Source organism: Meleagris gallopavo, chromosome 30 (genome assembly GCF_905368555.1).
Source record: "Meleagris gallopavo chromosome 30, MGAL_WU_HG_1.1, whole genome shotgun sequence".
Classification (NCBI taxonomy): Eukaryota; Metazoa; Chordata; class Aves; order Galliformes; family Phasianidae; genus Meleagris; species Meleagris gallopavo.
In genome coordinates this window covers 709,347-735,896 of record NC_139433.1, presented here as the reverse complement: position 1 = coordinate 735,896, position 26,550 = coordinate 709,347, and the positions used below count along the sequence as shown (strand labels likewise).

Genomic DNA, 26,550 nt, shown 5'->3' with positions numbered 1-26,550 from the left:
TGGAGTGACTCGGAGAAACAGAAATAGGAAACCCACCTGATACAGCAGTACAGTAATAATTAACATTTACCTGACTGAGAAGGAGGGAACTGTGTTAAGGATGAAGTTCTCTCACGCTTCACAGGCGGACAGTAGTTCCCATCCTCTCGATCAGATTCTGCAGAAAAAACACAAAATTATTTTTGGGATTCTATACATCCATCAGCATTTCTTAAATTTACAATCAAATTTCTTACCATCTCCATCTTCTGGACTCGACCCATCTGCTGATCTCTGAAATCAGATGACAGGGACAATAAATCAGACAGTGAACATTTCAGTCTTTTGGGGGATACACAGAAATGCTTTAACCAAGGACTTTCTTTACTGTCAATCACATAAATTCAAGGAAAAAAAAACATTAATTCGCATATACACATGCTGAATTTCACCTAAGCACTACAAATAACAAAATATCCCATTTGCAAGAGATACCTAAAAGTTCCTAACCAAGCACTAATATTCTCAGCAGAGACTGTGCAGTGATTATCACACTTTTCTGTGTACTGAAAATGATAACTTTAAAGTCTGCTCGGCCAAACCCTCACCCTGAAGATGTTATTTAGGAGTTCGTTCCAAAGCACTTTTTTTTTTTATAATTAACATAACAGACATCAGTTCCTTCAACAAAACCAGTGTTGGAGAGACCTTCTTCAAAACACTCTGTGATGTTCTGACAGGAATTAGCAATGCACATTCCCACAGCACCAGAAGGAAAAGCAGGCAGCACCACAGGCTGGTATTTGGTACATTAGGTATTTGAAGAAAGTTTTCATATCTTCTGAAGATGCCTACATCACTTCTATTTGCCCAGCTCACATCACTTCCCTGTTCCCACAGAACTGCCCACAAGGAATTTCGTGTGCTGCAGGAGGTGACTGGAGCAGCACCACCGCCTTCTCACCACAACATCCTACATCCATCCACATACATTCACCCTTACCTATGCAACACAGCTTTCAGTTTCAAGATAACAGAAGAGCACAGGGACTTTACCAGTATCCCAGTCCCACATATTTGATATCTCAGTAAAGAATTAAAAGCTATTTACAGTTTTAGGAATACAGTTTCCCCATACCAACACTCATCTGTCAATCTAACACAGTAATACTGTGGTGATCCACACCACCCCCACATAACTCACCAAGCAGTCCACATTACTGAAATAAAGCTTTATTAGGCATACCTGTTGTCAATAAACACTAATTTCCTGAAAGATAAAGCTAAAGTGGAAAATCAATGACATCATCCATTTCAGCAATCAGTACTCAAAGTCAGAAAAAAGCTATTTTGTAAAGAAAGCACCACATACACCAATGTGCATCAAACTGCACATCTATATGTGCACAACTCCTCTAAAATCAACAAGTCTCTTCCCCCTGAATTCCAAAACCACCTAAAACTGTTTAATGATACACAAGCATCAGGAATATAGTATGCAATATTGCCCCAGAAGAAGTCGAACCACACAGCACAAGCTCCAAATTATCACATTAATTTAGCAGTTTATTAACTGATGCATGCACAAGTAGACATGCTGTCACTACATTTAGTGTAAAAGGAGATTCAATATCCCAAACCAATCCTGTAACCCCTGGCAGAGCAGCTGCTGTACAGATAACAGACTTCCCACTGTTTCATTATTCTTCCCCAGGGGTCTCAGCAATAGATCACTTGGTATGTTACCTCCCATCCTTATCAATGAACACCCTTAAAGCTGTCGATTACTGACTGGAAAATTAAGGGTTTGCTAATAACTCCAACCAGAAAAAAGAAACTAACAGATTTATATCTTTCACAGACTTCAGAATTTAAATATCAGGGAAGAAAAAATCCCAATCCTTTAGGCTGATCCCTGTGCACAGACAGTCCAAAGACCCTCAACACTGTTGTCTGTCTCAATCCTGGAACTTCTGCCTGTATGTTCCAGATATCCAGGCTGGATTTTCTACTTTTAAATGAAAGAGAATATGCAGAGTTTAAAAAGCATTTCTCAACAACACTGTAATTATTATTTTTTAATACTTAGCTTCCAGCAAAAGACACATTGCATAAGATATCTGAGGTGTTACAAAAACACTTGCAGGTCACACTCACTCCATCAGGTGGGCACTCACCAATCAGGACAGCCCTGCCCCAGGGAAATGTTTCAGGCCTCCCTTTGCAGGCTATCACTTGGACTTCACAGCACTGTTTTTACACACAAGCTGCACAACAGAATGGAAAGCCAAGACCACTTCACCTCATACAGAACCATTACAGTGACCCAAATGACTTGACTTCCCTCTGTTCAGCTGTTGGAAATCAGGAGCTGTGAGACAAACCAGTAATGCCTGATCTAAATCCCAGCTTGCTCCCCCAGCGTAAGAGCTTCCTTACTCCTTTTCCCTACCTGGAAATCCAGCTAGAGAAAAGTTAGAATTATTTCTCAATAGCAGCTCCTGCAGTTTTGACACATCTCTAATTAACCAAATTACCTTTTCTAAAGGCACCCAACTGTCTTGTAAGAGTGAAAGTGAGCACAGATTAACCAACAAGAGCTCAAGTGCCATCACTGCAGCCTTACACACTGCTTCCTCACACTGTTTCTGGGCCATTACATGCATTGCAGGTGCTACAGACTAATAGACATGAGCCTATGCCAACTTCAGCAAGTTTGGTAGCTGTTGTCTCTCCCAGTTGTTTGGTACCTTGTGAGGACTATTCATTCCAAACTGGGCCCAAAAGGCTCACTCTGGGGCAAGGAAAAGAAGCACATGTCACAGGTGGAGCAGTCTTCACAGGCAGAACTCAGTGAAACACACACAGCACACACAGTCACAATGAGGAATGACGACTCACCTGCACCAGGAAACCACAGCTCACCAAGCAGAAAGGATAAGCCCAACTTTAAAACTGCTCTGAAAGGCTGCACGTAGCAGTCATTCGGTCACCTCATCTTTCCAAAAGTGTTTACCTGCACCATTAGTAGAAATAGCTTACGCTGGAATTACTGAGAGCTTTCTCTATTAAGTACTTGATTTCAAAATTCTCCTTTAGCGTCTTCCTCGGTGCCATTAACCTGCTAAGAACATCACTGGTTGGCATGACAAGCTGCAGATCACAACCAAACAGCATCAGCTGCTCACTTGGTCAAGACACTCCGGCTGGAAAGGAATAAAGGATCCCCCTCCAACTGCTATGAGGCACCACCTCATGTACAGCTGCTCCTCACTCATCCACGAGCCCTGAGCCAGCGCTCAGCTGACACAGTAAACTTCAGATTCATCCTTGATGCACCTTCTGCCACTCTGCCCACTAGGAAGACCCAAACGAATTTCATTTCTACCAACCTTAGAGGGGACTAAGGAGATCACAGATAAACCAAGCAAGTTACGCTGCCTACATTTAGCAGTTACAGACTCCTAGCAGAAGGGATGTGTCCTCCATCCCCTCAGCAGGTTTGCACTTACCCCTGCCAGTTCCTGTTGAATAGGAGCAAGCTGGGCTGCAGTAGGACTCGGGGTATCATTGGCTGAGGCCACAGCAGGAGCAGGAAGATCAGGGTCACACTCCTCAGCTGGTTCTTTGTGACCCCGAGCATGGCGGGGGGACTCAACCTCTCCCTGAGGGTCCTCACCTGAATCCAATAAAGCTTTTTGCTCTGCAGGGGACTGGGAGTAAAAAAAGACAATGTCCCTTCAATGCAAAGGTGCCACCCAATGGAGCAGCCGTCTCAGTGAGAGGACATACTAATCCCTTCCTAAATTACCCTGTTTTAATGGCCTGGCAGAAGAAATTGCTTGCTGCTGAGGCATCAATTAAGATACACTAAGCCCTGCTGACTGAATTAGTTTTCCTCCCCATAGGAAACACCACCTGGGGCAAATGCACTGCTTGGAAGTTGGCTAGAACTGCTGCAGACCCATCAGAGGAGCCCTGCTGCACCCACAGGGCTCAGCTGCACTTCAGGCTGCTCGGGCAGCTAGCTGCTTTAGCACCTGGTCCACAAACAGCAATCAGACAGTACCCATAACTAATTGCACTTTGCTGGTTCTTCTGACCACCTTTGAGAGGAGGTGGGGCTGGTTATAAAGTAACCCACACAAATGTGTTGTTATAACATTCACACAGGACAATATCCTCCCCCATCCATGTGAGGGTGAATACCCTGAAAAGCAACAGAAGTATTTTGTAAATTAAGAAGTCAGTACACCTATCTCAAAGCAGAGCATCATGGAATTCCCAGTCACAGCAGTGGGATTTGTCATTTGCTGTGTTCCCACTTCTGCCACAAACCTTTCAACTTCCAAACGAGCAGCAGTTCATAAACTGGAGGGGTATGAAGTTCTTCATCTGTGACATGGCCTGGTCTTAAACAGGAGCAATGATCAGTAAATGCCATTTGAACAGTGGCGTTATTTCAGTTCCATCAAGTTTTTAAAGATAGTTATTTCTTGTATGATCTAAATATCAAAAAGGTCAAAAGGGAGGGCAACACATTTCAAGTGAAGCTGGGGATGCTGGATTTTCAAAATGCTTGTTTTTAAATAGGAAGCTGTTAATAATAGGCCCAAACACTACCTTAAAACCCCACAGAATGGGAGACGTCTATTACTCTGAGACCCTTTTATTAAGATAAGGCCAACTTTCAAAATTAGGAGTACTCCCACTTCACTTGTAGGAGATCACTTGACCTCTCTTTAAACGGAGACAGCCAGACAAATAAAATGCGAGAATTAAGTTTTCCAAATCACAAACTACTGAAGCAATTTTGTAAGCAGCAGCACCAGAGATGCCGTTTTCCCTCACAGCTCGTGTTGCAGGTCCCCTCCAGTTCTCTTGCTCTCAAGTCCCAACCCCAGCCCACATTTCTCCCAACCCTCTCCCCAGATCAGCAACCAGGCAGCTCAGCTCCCAGCAGCTCCAGCATAGTTGGGTTGGAAGGGACTCTAAGGCTCCCTAGCCCCACTCCTGCTGTGGGCTGGGTGCCTCCCCAGTCTGCCCAGGCCCATCCACAGCCTGGGGCAGCTCCAAGGATGTGGCACCCACAGCTCTGGGCAGTGCCAGGGTCTCACTGCCCTGAGTGAAGAACTTCATCCTTACATCCAACCTCAATCTCCCTTGTTCTAGTTTAAAGCCATTCCCCCTTGTCCTTTCACTATCTACCCACACAAAAACCACTCTCCCTCCTGCTTATAAGTTCCTCTCAGGTACTGGAATGCTGCAACAAAGTCTCCCCAGAGTCTTCCCTTCTCCAGGCTGAACACCCCCAGCTTCCTTGGCCAGTTCTCATAGCAAAAGTTCTCCAACCCTCTGAGCATCTTCATGGCCTCCTCTGGATCTGTTCCAACAGCTCCACATCCTCCTTGTGCTGGGCACCCCAGGAGCAGATGCAGTTCTCCCAGTGGTGCCTCATGAGGGCAGAGCAGAGGGTTCAGTCCCCTTCCTGCCCACTGCCAACCCTCTGCTGATGGAGCTCAGGATACCATTGGCCTTCTGGCTGCAAGCACACACTGCTGGCTTGTGTCAAGCTTTTCATCCGCTAGGACCCTCAGGTCTTCTCTGCAGTGCTGTGCTCAATGAATTCTTCTCCCACTCTGTACATACATCCAGGACTGCCCTGACCCAGCTACAGCACCTTGCACTTGGCCCCACTGAACCTCATTCAGTTCACCTGCACCCATTTTCCAAGCCTGCTCAGGTCCCTTCTGATGGCACCCCTTCTTTCTGTTGCATCTCCCACACCACTCAGCTTGCTGCCATCACCAGACTTGCTGAGGGTGCACTCGATCCCACTTCTTTGCCATTACGAAGATGCTGATGAGCAATGGTCCCAAGATGGACCCTGGTCACCACTTGTCACCAGTACCCATGTGTACACAGATCCACTGACCATAACCCTCTGGCAGCAATCACAAACACCAAGGTTGAAAAAGACCCACAGGATCACCCAAGTCCAATCATCCACCTATCACCAGGTCTCCCTAAACCACGTCCCTCAACACAAAATCCAAATGTTCCTTGAACACCTCCACGGTCGGTGACTCCACCACCTCCCTGGGCAGCCCATTCCATGCCTGACCACTCTTTCAGAAAAGCACTATTTCCTAATGTCCAGCCTTGAGTTAACTGGACAGCTTGCGTTAACTGGATCCGGACAGGTTCCAATTCTCAAACACAAACTGTTTTGGTATTTAAGCCTCCACTCCATTTGCCAATAGTGAGCAGAACCGCAAGCTTCCACAGACACCGGGAGTTCAAAGACCACCATCCTTGTACATGGACCAAACCAACCTTGGGGTGAGCTAACTGTCACCAGGGGTCAATGGAACAACTGGGAAACTGGACAGACACTGAGGTAACGATGTCTGGGAAAGATTTAGTGCCTTTAAGACAACAAATAGTGCATAAGAAAGGTTACAGAAGCATTCCCACATGAAAAATAGCTAAATGGCTTTGGATTCTTCAGAAATAATACACAATTTCTGGGGAACAGGAATACAGATCTGGAGCAAATGCCGAGACTTTCACAGCACAAGAGCTGAAGAACTAAAAATAGCCATTAATGCAATCACCCCTTTTGCAGGAAAATCTGATTCCAAGATGAGTGTTCCTTAACCAAATTCACAAAAATGTATTTTTTAAAATGTACGTATCAAGTGGAACAAAGCTACTGCAAGTGGCCAGACTGTGCTAACAGGATATGACTTACATTACAGAAGGCAAATCTGACAAAGGCCTCAAGAATTTCTCCTATCAGAACTCCAAGACATTTATGCAACTGTTCTCAGAAAAGCACATTCAAAAGAAACCAGACTCCCTCAAAACTCATGTTAGTCTTCAGCCATGCCCACTATCAGACATATTTGCTAATCTCTTCACTTCAGAAATAACATTAGCAAGTCAATTACAGCACATCACCTTGCTTAGCCAGATGAAACTAGAATTATTTCACTAAAATAAACAAAAATAAAACATTCAGACTAAATACACAGAAGACTGCCTGGAGACTCTGCTTCTGCTGGATTATAGGACATAGTGAAAGAGACATGGAAAAATACAGAAATTAATGTGATGCAAAATGCCACACAGGGAAGGAAGTAACCTTCCTTTTAAGTGAAGACTGGGTAAGCGTTCTTAAATCAGCCTGGTTTTACCCCCAGTTCTTAAGTTCATACGCCACGCAGGGCTCCTTCCCTCATCTTCCCCATCCACACCCAGCAGCCCACAGAGACACCTCCCACTTGCCCAATCTTTTCCTGTTTCAGGAGCTGAACTCACTGACGTCTTCAAAAGCTTTCATACACCACCCTCCTCATATTCCTCTAATGCTTTGCCTTCTACAACAGTCACAAGCTCATTTATGATTGTTCTTTCCATTGCAGCAGCACATACACAACTTAAGCACCACTTTTAAGCACACTGACTTACAGCACGGTTCAGTTAGCTCTACCTGACAGAACTTGAAGCCATGCTGTGGCTGCTAAGACAGCCTGCAAAATGATATTGGTGCCTCTCCCTCAAGTTACTTCCTCCACAATTTTTCTCTAACACCAGCCAAACCCAACAGGTCAAATCCACAACAAGAGTAATGGCTCATAACTGCTCCTCAAAACACCAAAAAACAAGCATTTCCAAATCACACAAAATCCAATTTAGACTTCACCACTTGTGCCCTGACCAACTTCCACATTTTTATGCTCAGGCACATGCTCTTGCTTTCCAGACTACACAGGAGTGCCACCATTTTCAGAACGTGTGGAGCTGAAAAGTCTATTATTAACGCTCCACAGTTAAGACCTAGATAACAGATTCAACATCTGAAGGATGTAAATCCTTGCTCATTCTACAACTAACCCTTAACCTTTATGACAGCTGCCACTCACCCCTTTAGCACTGCATTGTTTTGTAAGGCCATTCAGGATGGAATGTGACCCAAGAACACAAACTGCCCTTCTTCAGAGTCATCCTTAGAATCCTTCCAAAAGTGCTCAGAAAAGCACGCTGTAGCTCATGTGTAAGTTACCACCATAGATAATGGAGTAAAAGTGATGTGTTTTGCTTAACATAATGAGATTGGGACTTTATTCTGCTTTTGGATCTTAACAGCTATGAGTCCTCAAAAGCTGATGCAATTTTCCAACCAGTGTCAGCAACAGAAGCTCCATTTTTTCAGATAAAGGGCTGTCAATATATTAAGCAGCAAGATAATTGGATGCCATCATTCAGATACAAAGCTGAAGGAAAACTGAAAAATAGTTCTTACAAGAAATTAAGGAGGTAAGAAATAATGGAGATGTGGATTCAAGAGATGTGGAAACAGCAGACAGCAATGAGTAAAGAAAAGTTCTAAACAAAGTCTGAAAGGACTGAATAAGCGATAATTAAAATGCAAGGCCAATTATAAAGGAGTGCACGAGCCACCACTACGCTGTCTAATTTATTTCCCAACAGACCTACCTGGTCTGCTGCTTGCACCAACTCCTCAGAGCATCCAGAGTCACTGCGCAGAGCCATTCCTGCTCCTCCTGGAGACAGCAACTGTCTCAGGGAACAAAAAGGCTCCTAAGTAAGCATGGACTAGCCATGGGCATCCAGCTTCATGCTGCCACTGTGTGCTACCACAAAACTTAGTTAAAAGACCCACAATTTGCTCACTGAAAGCTGAATTAAGACATCATTCTGAGCCACCACTGCGTGCACTCTGCAAAATCTGATCAGTTACTGAACTGCATACAAACCTTGTATGTCAACTAACTTAAAATTATTTTCTAAGTGTTACTCCAGGAAAAACTCCTCTGTTAACAGATGTCCAACAGCATCAACACAACACGGTACCTCCATCAGTTCCTAACACAATTCTGCTCTGTGCCTGCATGTTGTTTGTTTCAGCCATGGGCCTCCGTACATCCCATCAAGATGGCACACAACATCCACAGCAGTAGCTACAGAGATGAAATCAGATCTTCCTCCCCAGAATCCTGGATCACAGAGTTGTTGGAAGGGACCCTGTGGTGGGCTGGTGGCTCCCCACCACATCAGGCTGCCCAGGGTCCCATCCAACCTGGCTTTGGGCAGCCCCAGCAACAGGGAACCCACAGCTTCTCTGAGCAGCAGTGCCAGGGCCTCACCGCCCTCTGAGCAAAGAATCTCCCCTCTTCTAGTTTAGAGCCATTCCCCTTTCTCCTATCACTATCTGTCCATGAAAAGTTGGTCCCCATCCTGCTCCTAATTTCCCTACTTCAAGTACTAGATGGCCACAACAGGGGTCTCCCTGGAGCCTTTTCTCCTCCAGACTGAACCACCCCAACTCTCAGCTCTCAGCAGAGGTGCTCCAGCCTTCTGAGCATCTTCATGGCACTCCTCTGGATACATTCCCACAGCCCCACATCTCTTCTATGCTGGGAGCCCAGTACTGCAGGTGGAGCCTTACGAGGGCAGAACAGAAAAAACAATCCCCCTCCCCCCCCACTGCCATCCCTCTGTTGGTGCAGCTCAGGATACTGCTTGGCCTTCAGGATGCAAACATGCACTGCTGTCTCATGCTGAGGATCCTCTCCACCAGTCTGAAGAGACATTAAATCTGCAGTTCTTTAAGATTCTTCATGAATATTTTCTTGAAGCCAGAGCCCTTCATGCAGCCCAACATGACCCAACACTGGAGGTCTGCCCTCCGTGTAGATGCTACACAAAGAAACAAGCTCTCAAGACCTGCAAATTTCATGCTGAAGAAGCAGGCCAGCAAAGGAATGACACAGTAGCACGGTGCTCTGCATAGGCTGCACATTAAGATCACCACTTCCAATCCAACCATGGAAGCACTGCCAAGCTGAAGGACACACAAGAAGAAAATGTTCCTGTGCAATTCAGAAGGAACTTCAGGAACAGCCACAGCTGTGATCAGGAGCTCCTAGAAGGAAAGGCGAACCAAACTAATGCCCCCTCTACTCTTAAAAATGTGTAAAGTTGTCACTGTAAAAGCTAATAGGAATGAATGTCTCAAAAGTACCATTTACTGTAGGATATATGTAGCTCTGTCAACCAATATTAGAAAAAAAAACAGTAGATCTATTCCTTTCTAATCTGATGAAAGACTTCAAGCACCTGCTGATGAACGTGCTTACTAAACCCACGAGAAAGCTCAGGCCTGGCACTTGTTCCAAACCAAGAGAACCTACCAATTACAGACAGTGCAATATTTCTCCTCAAACATTTGAGAGGATATTTTGGTTGCACAGATGACAACTCAACCATTCAAAAAGACTTCTCTCAAAACAGTGTTTGCACTTTTGAGGAAGTTTATTGTGAAAGACTGGCTATGATGTGGGACTTCCCACATGTAAGAGCTGCTGAAGCCATGAGGCAGTGACACCTGATATTCTCTGGGGCAAGAGAACACGGCTACACATCTGCTGATCCCCATCAGCTCCTGCTTAAGAAAGGGTAACCTTGATTATTATTATTTTCCAAATGTTGACATCTTTTACTCATTATTCACCAGGCACAATTTTAATACAGCCATTTCTTTATATTTTCCCCCAAAAATTAGTTCTCAAGATCAGAAATTAGCAGACTTACCATTTGAACACAACAATGCAAGAACAGCTACCTTAGCACTCATGCACACCATTCTGCGTCTCAGTTTCAAAGTGACAAGGCATGCAACCTACACTGCACCCTGCCTGCATACATAGTTCTCCTTTACATCTATTTCCATTTAGTAAAAATTTCCACTCAAGGGAAGGCCCCACTTCTTCCTTCAATGCTGCCATTCCCCTCCTGAGCCCTGCTCCTCCTGCAGGCACACACAAGCTCTACAGGGACACCCTGAGTAGTGGGTTGCTCAGGTGGCTTCCAAGGATCTCCAAGGAGACTCCATTACCTTCCTGGTGTGCACAGCTCACAGTGCTCCTGGAACTCAGAGGGAGCCTCTGGGCTCTGCTTTGTGCTCAGTGCCTCTCATCCTGCCCACCCCAGCACTTCCACTGCCCAGCAGACTGTGGCACAGCTCTTACCTCAACACTGCTGCTTCAGATTCAAAGGCAGGGGACAGGCACACACAGGTAGAGGGATTACCAAAGAAACTGGACACATCACAGCTTACTGCACAAGGATACATGATATACAAATACATTGATGTGTAAAGCAATAATCTAGACCATGGGTTTTCTTTCTTTGCTTATTAACAGAAAACCACAAGCACTCCTTGGCCACCTGTTCTTTCAAGGTACAGCTTTGAAGATAGTTTCCTCAATTTGGTCTGCTTTCTGTCTGAAGAGCTACCCACCTCATGGCATCATCATCCCTCTCCCCACCTGCATCCCTCTGCTTCACCCTCTGCCTTCTTATAGTGTTAATGCTCCATTGTCCATCTTCACCTTCAGAAGAACACAAGTGACTTCTCACCAAGAAACGTGAATTAGGGCTACAGGATGAACAGCAATAATATACATCATCAGCATCTCCTTACCTTCTGTGCTTTATCCTTCTGAAATACAAAGACAGGTGGAGCAATGGCAGGTTTTTCTGCAAAAAGAAAAATTGTTGTTTTTTCCAACCACATTAATTATTAACTAATATGACAGTGTTATGATCTATGAAACTTTTACAGAAAAAACTTCAAGAATATAATTACGTTTCAGTTACACAAGTTGCTTCTACTGCTTTCCAGCAAGATGTAATTATTATAAGAACTTGATCTTGAAAAGGCAGAAGTGTATTAAGAACAGAAATACAACTGACAGAACTATACCCAAATGCTGCACAGATTCTCTGTTCTCTCCAGGCCTATTTCAGAGCAGCCCTTCCATCCTATGGAGTACATCAGCAGCAAGAGGCTCTTTGCTGAGAGTGTAACTCTTGAACACATATAAGTGTTGTCAGCAAAAGCTCTTCCTTTCTCACAGTACTGCACCAATGCAGTAGATAAGACACAGGACAAGGGGAAATGGCTTTACACTAGAAGAGGATAGAACTAGGTTAGACGTTGGGAAGAAATCTTTTACTCAGAGAGTAGGAAGGATATCTACAGATAAGCAATTGCACCCAACTATTTACAAATAAACAATTTAAACCAAACATCCTACATACATTATTAGAGGTACCAGCCTTACGTGTGCAACTGGAAAAGCAGATCTGCTGCCTATCTGAAGTTCAGATTGAAACATTAACTGGATATGCTTCTAAATACACCTAACATTCAGTTCAAGAGCAAAGTGAATTTCTGGAATGAATGCTTGTTTTCCATTGCCCTTAATGATGCCAAAACAAGGGGGTAGGGTGTGAAGAGGAGAAATGGGTTTTCTTCAACCTTAACCAAGTGATTTCATGTGATGGTATTCAAAGAAACTGGATGCATACCCTGCTCCATGCTCACATGGCTGAGCATGAGGACAGCATTTCAGTCTGTCTTCAGAGTGAGACACTGCTCCAGGAGAGGAATGCAGGGGGAGCTGTACCTGGGCTGACTTCTCTGCTAAAGCTCCATCGTGGCAATTATTTGGTTCTATGAACAAGATTAGGCACTTCACAGGACTAAAGGTTTAAGAACAGCTATTAGGTCAGTGGTGGTAAAAAAGCAAAACGATTCCTGGCAAACAAAATAATTACTCTAAGAACTCTACGTTACTTGAGGGTGGATTTTCCACTCTTCTAAGAGCCTTATCCAGAAATAATAAAACCACTGTAACTGAATCAACCAAATCTACTGAATCTCATACCTAAATGCTGCACCTGCCCCAAAAGCAGAGTCTATGGCAATATAACAGCTCCTTCTGGAGGAAGAAGCCACATCCCCACAAGGCAGGGACAATTCTGGATTCCCTTGTGGCCAGGTTTGGCTCATGCAGGGAGGAAGAGCTTACAACTTATGATCCTTCCCTTCAGGCTGATGAAAAAAAAGCATTTAAAGCATTTTAATATTAATTAATGATGCAACTACAGCGACAGCTCTGCTCACCACCACCCCATTGCAGCAGGCCCATTCTTCACCACAGATCCAAGATCTACAACGCTGAGGAGGTGAGTGCCCTGCTATAACGTTACGCAACTGTTTAGCAGGGAATGCTTTTGCTTGCACTATATCAGCATCATTTTTTTTAGAGGTTAACCAATATTGTGCGCTTAATTCCATTTCTGTTGCACGTACATAAAGCCTTTAAAGACGTGACTGCATTTCTCATAGACTCACTTCTCTGAGAAGCACGAAAGGCCTGCTCTTTATATTGAAAAATACAAGCAGTGTTGGTAATTATATAAAGAACATCCTTCGCTTTGTGTCCCTTCTGAGTTCTGCACCAAGACCACATGGAAGAGCTCGCTTCGTTTCAGCCCAAGGCAAGAGAGGAGCACTGCATTTCCTGATGTGACCTTCAGAACACGCTGCACATTTTCTGAGCTTCTCTGAGGAAGCACTTTCAGTAAAGGCTTTAAGACAAAGGCATTATTATCATGGATCACTCACTACCTCACTTGTTATAAAATCAAAAACAAGAGCACAAGTGCTGTTCTCCCTGAATGCATTTAGGTACACACCATATTAATGAGAGGTAATACTTGAAGTTGCCCTTGTCAAAGCACTTGGACTCTGCACAAGTCCTTTTCCATACCGCTTTTCAGTAAACAGGACAAAACCAATCCCTTGCAGGACATTCTCTATTATTCCAGATATCTGCCTCAAACCAAACCCCTGCTGCAGAACCACCTCACTGACATTCCAGATTCAAGAACCATTATATTTCTCCTCCTCCCCTTCCCTTCCCCCCAGGTGCTTTTCCCAGTCACTACCACCACAGAGGTGACAAATTTTGCCTCAGTTCTATTTTTCTCCAAGACTGATCTCACCTTTTCCTGCGCTGAAAAAGATTTACTGGATGAGTGACCAGTGCAAGCACAAGCCATATTTCCACATCAACGTAGGGTGCTTCCGCTCCACCAGGCGTGGTAGGGTTTATGCACAGCAAAACAGAGCTACAGCCATTTCACTGTCAAGTCATCAACAATCAATATGCCTTGTGTATTACCACAAATACACAGACACACTATTAAAGCTAGTCGTCAGCTCGCTTCACAGGCCTTGAAAACCAAATCAGAGGCTACTCCCTCAACTGCTCAGAGGTATCACATCTTCACATCATGCATTCCATTAATTGAGGTTTTTATTTCTTTCACTCTGATGCATGACTACATACAGCTGTGTCTGAGGCTACAAGGTCAGCCATGCTCCCTCCAACTAGAGGAAATGTGACCTCATTTCACCCCTCCAACAGCTGACATCCACACAACCATAGGAGTTGAGTGTTATTTTTAAAATACAAAGTTCCAAGCCTTCACCGCAGCATGAAGTGCCCCATAGCTGAAAAACCCAACAAATATTCTGAGTGCACAAATATAAAAAACATGTCTTTATGAATCCATTTTTGATGGCACCTACAGCACTGCAAATATTTTCTTTGGAACTTCACTCCAAATTACATTTAGAAGTGCAGCAGTGTCTGACTGCATGGAAACCAGGCAAGCAAGCCCTTGCTTGGATCTACAAAGTGCAGTGCATACAAGCTGAAAACACAAGCCTGGACTTGAGCTCATTGTAATACATGAATGGAGAGAAAATTTGATCATACCCACAAACAATAAAGTGTTAACAAGGATAAGGCCAATTAAACTGTTAACTCATGAAAGAGATTCAGAGTGATAATTATCGTATATCTGCACATGAACTGCAATGCACTACAGAAATTGTTTTAAGGCAATGTTACAATTCTTACCACATAATACATTTTCTGAATCTCAACTTCCAGAGGATATTTTGATACCCAGAGGATTTTCTGGGGGGATGACATTGAGGAAGAGATGCTGAGAGAACAGAAAATAAGCTGAGAGGAGCCCCTCCCCAGGAGCACAGGGTCCTTGCTTTGCCAGCTGCCCTGTAAGAGCACTTGTCTATGAGCAGGAACTCTTCACTTTCATTCCCAGCTCCACCAAGTCTTCTTTAGTACATTACAGTCTATTGAAATCTAGAAATTCAGGATATTTCTGTTGAAGCGAGGATTTCCTGCATTGTTTGAGACCACTGAGTTATGTGCTTGTTCTGCTCCTTGGGGGATGTGCATGGGGAAGAATCTTCACACATCTCTTCCCCATGTATGTTGTATCTGTTTACTATGCTAACATGGCTGCAGACCCCAGGAATACATGGCAGCAAACAGATGCACACAAATCAGCACATAAGCAGAAAGGAGAAAAAAAATGAGTTGATGTGGAAATATAAAGGTACTTCTCCACAGGTTTAAAACATCAAGCACACATCAGGCAGTGAAATAACACTCCTCAGAAAATGTTCCCATCACCTCCAGTGCTCCAGGCCCCGGTCCTTACAGGAGAGGCACGACACATTAAGAAAGCCCAGTAGTAACATCCTGAAAGACCAGGGGACAGACACTGATTTTCATGGACGTGTTATAATTTGCTTTCATTCCTCCACTTTCCACCTCAAAGCACTCCAAGTTCTAAAGAAGAGTTGAATTAACCCTCCAAGGAGCAGCACAGAGCCTTCTCAACTCCTCCCTTACTTACACTTTTCTGCTCTGTCTCAGAAAAACTAGCTCTATCTTTTCTCCAGGATGGCTTAGCTCATTAACAGAATTATCAAATAACAGCTCATTTCAGAATTGAAATAAGACACAATCCTTCTGCTACAGCTGCCAGAGCCCAGCCTACACCCAACCCACAGCAGCATATTCTTTCCAGCTCAGCCAGTGGGAGCAGGATGGGCACCAAAATGGAGTAAAGCCAATGCACAAATGACCAGCAAAACCAGCTGACAATCACCTAAAAAAGAGCATACGGGGGAAAAAAAAAGGCTGAGGGGGATCCCTACAGACTGGGCTATGGGGAAGCACCAATATGCATCCTTGTTATGGCTGGGTGTGAGATGAGCATGCTCCACCAAACCAGCTGCAGAAGAACTACAGTGCTGTTAAGAATGAAAGGAAAAAATGACTATTCAGATGTTTCAGAAGGTTTTCTTTACCCTTCCATCAGATCTGGGCAAAAATGAGTATTCAAAAATATCTGGAAAAATAAAAACAAATGGGCAAAAAAGAAAAGCACATTAGTTGCAAACAGAATTAAGTGCTGGTTATATGGATTGTAAGATTCTCTCAGCATACCTTACTTCCTTAGCACCCAATCTGCTCTTCCTGCCTGCTTTGATGCCACTCAAAACAACTATGAAATACCAACTGAATTATACACATATAGAAGCCCATACAGTATCAAATCTGGAAAATAACTGCAGGTGTTCTCTTCATACTACAGTATGGAAAAGTGGTGGAACCTAAATCTGTGTCAGCTAAAGAATATTCAACGGCAACAGCTTAGAAAGGAAAAAAAGATGTTCTGAAGAATGCAGGTAAGCAGAAGATACTTGATTTGAGAACACAGCCACGCAAAGACTTTCAGTTCCTTTAAGGAATAAACTCGTGTGCACAATCAGATATAATGCAGCTGTACAATTCCCCACAGACAAATGTCTCTCCGACATTCCCCAATGAAAAGCCACCTGGTAAAATAAAGATACATTTGAAAAAACAGTACTCACTAAAATAACTTCTTCCTTGCTTTAAAAGCTTCTGCTGAATGAAATCAAATGTAGGATCGTTACTGCTATAACATTTGATAGTTTAGGGACCGTGTAAAGAAAAAATAAGTTGTGTAGCAAGCAGAAAGAAATGCTTGTCCATAGGCAGGGACTTTGCACAGGAAGCCTTTGCACAGGAAGCTTTGGCCACTGCCATCTCAGAAGTAACTTTTTGATCACCATGGGTGCCAGCTCAGAACAGAAGGACAAGTTCTTTTGACTAAAGGCTGAATCTAAATCTAAAATAACTCAAGGTTAAATTTAAATTATGCTTATTTCAGCAAAAATATTATCCCACCTAAATACCATGCAAGTTACTCAAAGCAGAAGGATCAGGCCAGAAGGATGAGCTAAAAAAGAGACCCAGCATTTGTTGTTTTACAGAACTGCAAAGGGGCAGATAACAAAACAAGACTCTTTTCCAATAGCTATGAATAGACTGAAAGCAAGAAGAAAGCTACGAAGCCAACAGCTGATCACTGAAAAAGACCCAACAAGCAAAGTCCAATCATACTTAACAACACTGGATCATTCACATCCAGAGTTCACCAATGAAGTCATGGTGAATACAAATTACAACAGGATGGTGGGGGAAAAAGGGGGAAAAATATGCTTCTAGATACTTCTGCCTTATTTTGAGAGCTCTGCTTTCAAGATGTAAAGCATGTGACAGACTGGTTCATCTTCAAACCCTTTTTGTCTCTGATCATATGAACAAGCAGGCAACTTCTACAAAGCAGTGCCACAGCTAGTGTGGGAACGTAGAGTGCTTTTTACATATCTAAGATTAATTAGAAAATTTTTTACCATTTTTAAAGCACAAGCCTCTTGTGTCTGCAAAGAAGGTATTCTCTCATCTCCCAAGCCCTGGTGGCATCAGCAGGTTTCCCTCTGCTTTAGGTAGTTTCATTTCAGCTACTTAACATAAAGCAAATGTTACATATCAGGAAAGGGGAAAAAATAAAGTAGCTTATCCTCAGCAGATGAGAAACTGGTGAGGAAATCCAACTATTTTGCAGTGGAGTTACTTACAGAGCACTCCAAAACAACAAATTGCTGCAGTTCACAGACAGTTACCTCGTAAAATAAAATTGCTTGGTTCCTACAGAAGTGCCAGAGCTTGCCAACACGGGGAGTGCAGCACAGGCACCCACTGCTCAGGAAATGGGAAGGAAGCAATCACACACTGGCCCTGAGAAAAGCTTATATCTCGTCAGTGACTGAAAAGAAATAATTCATGCTCAACACGAAGAGATCCTATCACCCAAAGCACAGACACAGGAGAAAGTAAGTCATATACAAATGCTGAGTTGTACATTAACTACAAGTTAATGAGAAGAGCATTCAGGTTGAAGTGCCCAAGAGGAAGCTTTCCAGTTCTCCATCATATGTCACGGACAGATTTGTGGATAACAAGTGCCAGTTTTAAATCATGATCCAGCTAAAAAAAATAGATCACTGAATGTCACATCAAAGACAATTCCTAATATCATTCAATCCCTATTTTATATGATAACAGTTGTGTATATAATTCCAAAATATTCCAGAACTGCTTTTCAGAGCTTCACAATGCCAATCCCCCAAGCCTTCATTCCAACCTTTAATGCAACTTCCAACAGCTGGAGAGGAGCTCGTCTTCTCCCCTTCATTAGCACCACACAGCAGCTCACCTCCCTCCTGGCAGGGTTCGATTCCAAGACCAGGATCTGTTCTTTGGAAACTTCGTAATGGAAGTAACTTGGGAAGGTGCCATTTGGACCACCTCATTCTTCACAACCCTCCTCAGAAGAGGACCCCTCCCTAAATCCAACAACTTTGTGCCAGGATGCAGCTTGCCATTAAGCCACTACCAAGGGATACAGGTGCAGCTTCACCAACACAACAGAGAAGGAAAGGTAATTTAAAGGAAAATTTTAATGGAACAAATGGATTGAGGCAGTTCTGAATCCATAAAGCTACGAAGAAATGGATCACAGGCCGTCCATTAAAACAGCTTAAAGGACATTGGTAGAACACTTAGAAGCTAAGTCACCACTGAGGTGTTAAGACAAAAAACTCAGAACCTGGGAAGTAAAACTAACCAGCATACTGTCGGAAAAGGAAAAAAACTATGAATAAATAGAAACAAAGGAGTGCCACAGTAAAAGCATCATACTGAATGATTTCTGTATGTGTGAGCAGAAAGGATATGAGCAGAACAGACCAAAAGACAGAGGAAGGTTCACTGCAGAACTCAGATGGATAAGATCCCAAGCAAGTTTCACTTGCAGGAACCAACAAGAAAAGCTATTGCTTAAGCATGCTAAGGAAAAACAATCTGCAAAAAGTGACCAAAACCACTTTCTACATATTTGTGCCTAATATGTGTCAAGAACTAATTAGCGTCACACTTCATTATGAGCTATGGTTGAGAAAGTGCTGCTGTACTGCCCGATTTGTTTTAACCACACGTGAACATTTAGCCACCAAACACTTGAAACAAAAAGACCAATGTGAAGTAGAAGGTTGAAGAAATATTAGTAAAGAAACAGTTCCCCAGGTATGGGGAAATAGGACATTCACACACAGGCCAGAAAAATCTAACAGGAACATGCTTAAGAATGAGGAGAAAGCGATGAAAGTCACCATGGAGCATCACTGAAATATCAGACCACAAACAATGCAAACAGAAAGATTACTGATGCACTGACTTCCTGCAGAAGGATGCCATTACCATAAGCACATGTGGTTGCACTGCTGTGCAAAAAAATCAGATACTTCAGAAATGGAACCAGTGAAAAGAAAGCTAAGACCAGAAAACGCATCCAACTACATCAGAACTGAGCTGGTCCTGCTCAACCTCAAGGCAGTTGTTCTTGAGAGAATATAACGGGGAAGGATGAAGATGATAATCCTGGAAGCAGACGTGAGCTAAAGAGATCTGCAGGTGAGGGGACTCACTGGAGTTAGGGAAGGGTCTGAAGAGAGAAAGAGGAAGAAAGATGAGATGAAAACATACAGATGATACCACATTGTGATTCTTGTTTTCCCTCATAGAAAGGCTACAAGATTGTGCAGATATACAGGGCTAGGAGCATAAACACAAGGCAAGGCAGTACCAGATGATGAATGCTGATAACTTAGGACAGGACTTCCAGTTGAATGTTTCCCTTTCAAATTGGGAAGTAAAGTGAAGGGCTTGCATGAGCCACAACAGCCATTCCCAAACTTCTGGTGCTAAAAGAACACCATGGGACATCAAAATTCATTATAAGGTCCTACATACCATCATCAAGTTTCTCACCAATCATCATAACATATTTTACTGCTGCTCACACAACTACTTATTGTGCCTTCCTGAGTACTGACAGCATCTCTTCAGCTGGGGAGCCAACAGCCCCACATGCATCAGAGGATTCACCCAATACCTTCAGTGTAACGCTGTGGTCAGTTGCAGGCAGGATCCTGTCCAAAAGTTACACCTACCATAGATACTTCCTGCTGTAGGATGTTAACATCAGAACTATAAACACCACTGGTACAAAGCCTGAGCATCAGGAAAGTCACTGAAAGAAAGCACCATGTATTCTGCCTCCTTCAGCACATTCAACTACTTCTGTTAGGATGAGAAAGGAGCTGCACCCACCACCCCCAGGCATCGCTCCTGAGGTTGGGACTCTGGGAGAAATGCTGCAGGCTGAGCTGGGCCCACCGGGGGCTGCCCAACCTGCTGATACCCGGTGCCACTTAAGCAGCAGCCTGCACCCCTTGGAGCTGAACCCTCACACACTACCCCCGTACACCCACAGCACTCCAACTCGTCAGAGTTCTTTACTCCCAAGCTTTTTAAGCCAAGAAACGTCGTTTACACCTCACCCGGCCGCACACAGCGGCCCCAAGGGCTCCCCGTGCCAGAGGGACAGCAGCAGTAAGGGCCAGGCCGGCCGGCCAACGGCCCCGCTCGGGGCAGCGCTCCGCCCGCAGGGACCGCGCAGGGCGGGCGGTTGTGGAACCGGCAGGCCGTGCCGGCAGGAGGCCCCGGGGCGGAGCGGGGGGCACAGCGCGGCCCGGCGGCGCCGCCTTTGTCCGGCCGCTCACCCGAGGGCCGGGGCGCGGAGAGGCCGCGCGGAGGCGGTGCGCTGAGGGCGGCCGGGAGCGGATGGCGGGGACCGAGTGGGACGGGCGCGCGGCGGGCTACGCATGGCCGGGCCGGGCCCGACCCGGCAGCGCCGCGCACGGCGGCGCCCGCCTACCTTCGTTCGCGAGGTCCGCCATTTTACTTCCTCAATCACGCCCGAAATGCATCGCGCAGCCGGACGGCTTCCACCACCGGTTGGCCGCGCCGCGCATGCGCCAATTTACGGCCACGCGGCGCATGCGCGGCCGGGGGGGGGAGCGGAGTGGCGAGTGGCTCCGCGCATGCGGAGAGCAGGCCGGGCTGTGGCGCGTGGCACCGCCTCAGGGCGGGAGCGCTGGGCTGAGCGCGCGGCCCTTCCGTCAGCTGCCCTTCCGTCAGCAGCGCAGCGATTCGGCGTTGGCTGCGCTGTTATATGGTTCGTTAATTACCATTTACTACTTGAGGCATTTGCTTCAATTCTACTCTTCTGGGATTTACTGGACTTTAGTCCTGCCTTCAACCGTGACGACGTGAACTTCGAATTTCCCACAGGCCGTTTTCCAGACTGAACTCAGACCATTTCAGACTGCTGCTGCATCCCAATGGCCGCTTTTTTACTGTTCTCTGGGAGCTTACATAGAATCACTTGAGAACTCCCAGCCCACCCACGTTTCTCTGACCCCACAGAATGGGCTGTTAGCTCACCTGTGTCAGTCATAGAATCCTAGAATCACAAGGTTGGAAAGGACCTGCAAGATCTTCTAGTCCATCCGTCCTCCCACCAACCATTGCTACCACAAGCACTAAACCAGATCTCGTTGCTCCTCATCCAGACGCCTCTTGAGCGCTGCCAGGGACGGCAACTCCACCAGCTCCCTGGGCAGCCATTCCAGCACCTGACCACCATCTGAGAGAAAAAGTTCTTCCTAATGTCTAACCTAAACCTCCTCTGGTACAACCTGCAGCTATTTCCTCAGGTCCTGTTTGTTGCTAGTGAGTCATTCTATCATCTTCAGCAGGTCTTGGAGCTGAGGGGATTCTCAAGGATCCACGCTCCATTCTGATGGGATCCATGCTCAAGGGATGCTTTAAGCAACAGAATCAGCCTCTCACTCAAAGCAGAGTCCTGAGGCAGAAGGGAAATACTATCAAGCTTTTCATTGTGTTCCACCAATGTGTTTCCTTGCTTAAACTAACTTTCCTCTATATGATGTGTGATGCTGTCCCAAGCAAATGCCCCCCAAGCTCTCTGAAGACAGGACTCCAGCCATGGGATCAATAGTCAGAGCTGCCCCTGAGGATGGTGGCACAGCAGGTTGTGTAATTCTCAAGGACCCACGTACCTGAGATGAGAGATCTCACTCCCATTTCAGCCTCTGAATCCTGTAGCATCACCTGCTTGTTGGGATGTTGTGGATAGCATTACCCAAGAGGTGCACAAAATAAAGGAAGAAGTCCTGCTCTAACAGTGGGATCAGCATAGATCAAGGTTGGAAGACAGAGAATGTTGTTTTGTTGGCAGCTTTACAAGCTCCTGAAGCAGGTACCCAAGAAAAGACCCAGGACTAACCATGCTAGGAATGGAATGCTAGTTCCAATGTTAGGAACTCTTTGGTTCCAGTTTCTAGCATAGGACTCCAGCTTCCTGAACTACATGTGTTAATACATGTGATTAGGTGAAAACCATTCTAATTCATCTAGTCATGTACTGCAGAATGGGCAATACAATGGGTTGCATGTCTCACTGTCACTCTTCAGTAAGAAAGTTCCCATCAGAAGAACCTCCATTTTGACAGGGAAGTTCACTATGATGTCGAGGGTACATAAACAATTCCTAACTGTGTCAAGCACGTCTAACACAAGTAGTCGTAACCGCAGGCCTTTAGTAAGTTCTATCAGTGAAAACAACTCAGTTTTCAGCAGTCATGAGGTTCAAGAGAGAGTTTCTTTGTATTGTAAGATGAGCACCAGATGGTCTGGAATGTTTCCTTCTGCTCGGGGATACTTTGGACCCACTGCTGGTCACTAAAAATCTGCAAGATAATTTAGTCCCACCAGTGGGACTTCCTTCTCATACCCTGTTCTGATCAGGCACTCGCTGGTGAAGACTTCAGACACAGCACCTGTTGGGGAGGGAGAGTGTCACAGCTGAGGTAGACCTGCCTATCTGTAAGTTCTGTCTCACACTGATTATTCTGGTGTGATTACAGTGTATTCATCAGTCAGGTGTCATAGAAAATAATATGCTCTAGAGGGATTGGTGCAATATGTAAAAATTGCACTGGGATGTGTTCCTGCTGTTCTACGAGCTGTATATTTCCAAGCAGGAACACTTCCACGATCCAGTTATCACTAACTTGGCTGTGCAGCTGATAACCTAAGGGCAATGCCATCCAGAGGATCTAAAAGAATCTACATGCCTTCTGTTTAAAATGGTTTTGACGAGACACACCAAAAGCTTATGGAAACCCTGGATTGAGAGCCTGGTCAGTAAGTCCTCGTGTGGATAAATGAGTGGTTAAATGGCAGGAAGTTAATACATGGTCTGTTGGCACATCAGAGATATTTTAGTAAAATCCATCAGGAAAAGGGCAGGAACATTGAGGTGCAAGAGTTTATCTGCTATGCTAAGCTAATGCAAATTAGTCAAAGCAATGAGAAGTTTATTAAGAACCTCACAGTCCTGAGAAACTGAAAGTAGTGTACACAGAGAAAGACAAACTTAACTATATACTGCATGCATGCATGTATGCACATATACCCACACACTTATGGTGTGCACCCTGTAACAATGACTTAGAGCCATTCAGAGAATTGAGTTGGTCTCTGAAAAAAAAAATGATAATTAGTAGTAAAGACAAATGTAACACCTGAAATTATGGGGCAAGAGCAAACGCAAACAAGAATCATTACTATGTCGTTGTGTAACTAATTTTGTCCAGATTGTCACCCTTCCTGTACCTCCCTCTTGACTTCTGGAGAGATTAACCATCTGCATTCTGAAGGGGATCCAAGAATTAAAGTAAAACGAACACAACAGAGAAAATTGTTAAAAAAATATAATAATAAGTTACATTGATTCGTTACTTTGTGTTTGGTGCAGTCTGAATGCAACATAATTGAACACAAAACCTGATGTGTAACACCTGTGTGGAGGCTCAGATGGGAGGCTGGACAGAGAGCTGCAGTAAGAAGCGCTGCAAGTAGGAAGGAAGTTTGAGAAGACCAGGCTGCCATTGCTGTCCATCAAACATTCTATTCACCAAGCAGCTGTGAGAAGCTGAGCGAGCTGGATAGCCTCTCCATGTACATTTTAGGTAGTAGTCATCTACCCAGGAACAGGATTTTCCTCATGGTGGATATAAAGCTGCAGCTGTGCTTGTACTAAATCCAGCTTTTCAGAGACTTAATGCAGCTTCTGACTTTCATCTTCACAGAGAATAGAACCTGCTCCTCCTCAATGGGATGGAAAGGCTCTGATTTCACATCAGGCTTTTTCCTGATGCTTATGAAGAGAAATGATAACAAATGTAACAGCTTTTATAAAAGATAATGTGTTAAGCCCTACAGGTGGACTGAATCCCAGAGCCATGGGAACTTCAGCTTTCGTGAAGGGGAAGAAATGATTTGGTGAAGCTGTAAAGGCAGACAAACGGTCAGCCCAGTTCTGATTCCCGTAGTAAATGCAAGTCCTTCCCAACAGTTACATTCATGTTCTTACCCTCTCCATCTATTTTAATAGGAGCATTGCAAAATATAGTCTGAGATTCCAAATGAAAATGTTTTATTTCTGTCCGAATTGTTGTAACTAAATGCACTGTAAGCATTTTATTATAAAGTGTTGTCTGTGTTAGGAACACAACCTGCTGCAGTACCTTAGGAGCTCTCTCAGCCTGCAGTGTGCCAGGACTAACATTATCACCCAGAGAAGCGAAGAGGTGCCTCTATTGGATATTGAGCAATAACAGCAGCTGGATATTGAACAGCTGTGCAAGATCTTACTGTTTTTTGCATGTCCACTAGCAGCTTACGGGGCCAGGTGGCAGTGCTGGAAACTGTGCGATGTCCAAACCCGTGGTGTGCCTCTGCTGGATAACTAGATCATACCTGATGCACACAACTTGCTGAGCATTTAGCTGAGAACATGATCGTGTCTAAACATAGGAGAACCGTAATTTTTGTAGGTAGGCAATGTGGCTGAACTTGCTCCAGTTTGTGTGGAATTAAGTCTCTGTCCCAAAGCAGACATGTCCTACAAACTGAGGCAAACACTCATACTGAATTGGTATGAGAATAATTACCATTATGCGAGTATCTAAAAAACAGTAATTACATTTTGAACTTAGGCACGTATTCTGATAACACTTATCCATCACAGGACATTTCACTTCAGAGCATGAAAGCTGGTGGAGCCTGTAAGAGATGGCAAACATGTTCTTATCATGGAACTGTTGGGCAACTTTAATTATAGGCACTGCTGTGCTGAGCTTCTCTAATGAACGCATGGCACTGACACAGTGGGTGTCGTGACCTAGTTCAGGGAAGTGATTTAGCAAGAATTTACCTCAGAAAGTTATGCTCACTAGACCTTAAGAACCAGCAGGTCACAGTGTGTTCTCTATTCATGTTCTAATTAGAGTTCATACTTCTCTGGTATCATTAACATAAGAGAGGAAAATTAACAGTTTATGCCATCAGAGTTTGGAGGTATTCTGATTTAATTTACCGACAAGTAAGTCTATAATAATAGCAGGGTAGATGTGATTCTGGCACTTTATTATTTCAATAAAAAGTAAACTCCACCCATACCAACTTTACAGTTCCTGTGACTTTTAGAAATTAATTACAAGAGTTATCTGTACCCTGTGAGCTTGTCAACTTGCTGATATAACTAGAATCTATTTTGGGTGCATGCCATTAAGATACTATAAATGCCGTGCTTTCTGATTAGTACTATTGTTAGGTCAGCATTTCTAAAGGGACATGGCCTAAAAGTCACTATGACTTTGACAAATTAAATATTTTTTCCACAGCAGAGTTCTCTCTCCCTCTCTTTCAACACCACTCTGTTTGAAGGTTTTCTTTCTTCTGAGACTTTGTAATTTGGATGAGCTCATGCTCTGCCTCCATCACTTCACACTTCATCTATCCATCCCATCCCTTTGCCATGACATTCAGTTCAAAACCATCTCAGACATCACCACTGTCATGTTCACTTCACCCCTAGTTTTCTAGTCAAAGAAGTGTGGAAATAGTTATTCTGGCCCAAAGCAATAACCACAATTTCCTCTATTCTGTGTGAAGCTGTTGTGTTAGCACCGACCCTGCTGCCCTAGAAGACTGGTATCACTGACATGATGCTCCGATTGAAATGTGGAGGCTGAGAAGTACAAACCTGATACAAACCAGACACAAACTTCCCTGGCTACTTGGCTACCTGTTTGACATCATGTCAGAGTCAACTGACCTAAAACTTTGAGCAGCTTAGTAAGATTTTAGTCTATAGATCCCTGTGACTTGCGTGGATCCGTATAGCAAAAGTCAGTCAAATTCACGTACCATTGTCTCGATACCTTTGTTATGTTCCTTTGTAGAGGAAGACTACAAGCAGATGCACTAGAAGCCTTCTTTTTTTCAGGGACAGGGACAAGACGTGGCAGTTGAGTTGGCTGACCTCTGTGAGTTTCTCATCAGTCCCCTTCTCAAGAGGGCTGAGGTCCTTCAGAATCATGGGCTGCTCATCCAACACACTGAATACTCTCCCACCCGGTTTGCCATCACCTACAAACTTGCC

The 26,550-nt window shown here is 44.4% G+C and overlaps 1 protein-coding gene across 8 annotated transcripts in view; it reads right to left on the bottom strand.

The window, feature by feature from the left end:
* The window catches only part of RANBP3 (RAN binding protein 3), a 41,140-nt gene extending 20,118 nt beyond the window's left edge, over window positions 1–21,022 (bottom strand). For 6 of the 8 annotated variants that reach the window (XM_085211571.1, XM_085211572.1, XM_085211576.1 and 3 more), the window contains exons 1-5: window positions 20,893–21,022; window positions 11,492–11,547; window positions 8,482–8,562; window positions 237–273; window positions 71–157 (exon numbers count right to left, since the gene is read on the bottom strand). In XM_085211571.1, coding sequence (XP_085067697.1) covers window positions 71–157; window positions 237–273; window positions 8,482–8,562; window positions 11,492–11,547; window positions 20,893–20,914 — 283 coding nt within the window. In that variant the 5' untranslated portion in view covers window positions 20,915–21,022. The remainder of the gene's footprint in view (window positions 1–70; window positions 158–236; window positions 274–8,481; window positions 8,563–11,491; window positions 11,548–20,892) is intronic. The other 2 variants (XM_085211574.1, XM_085211577.1) reach the window with 1 other exon arrangement.
* Window positions 21,023–26,550: the final 5,528 nt, after the last annotated feature.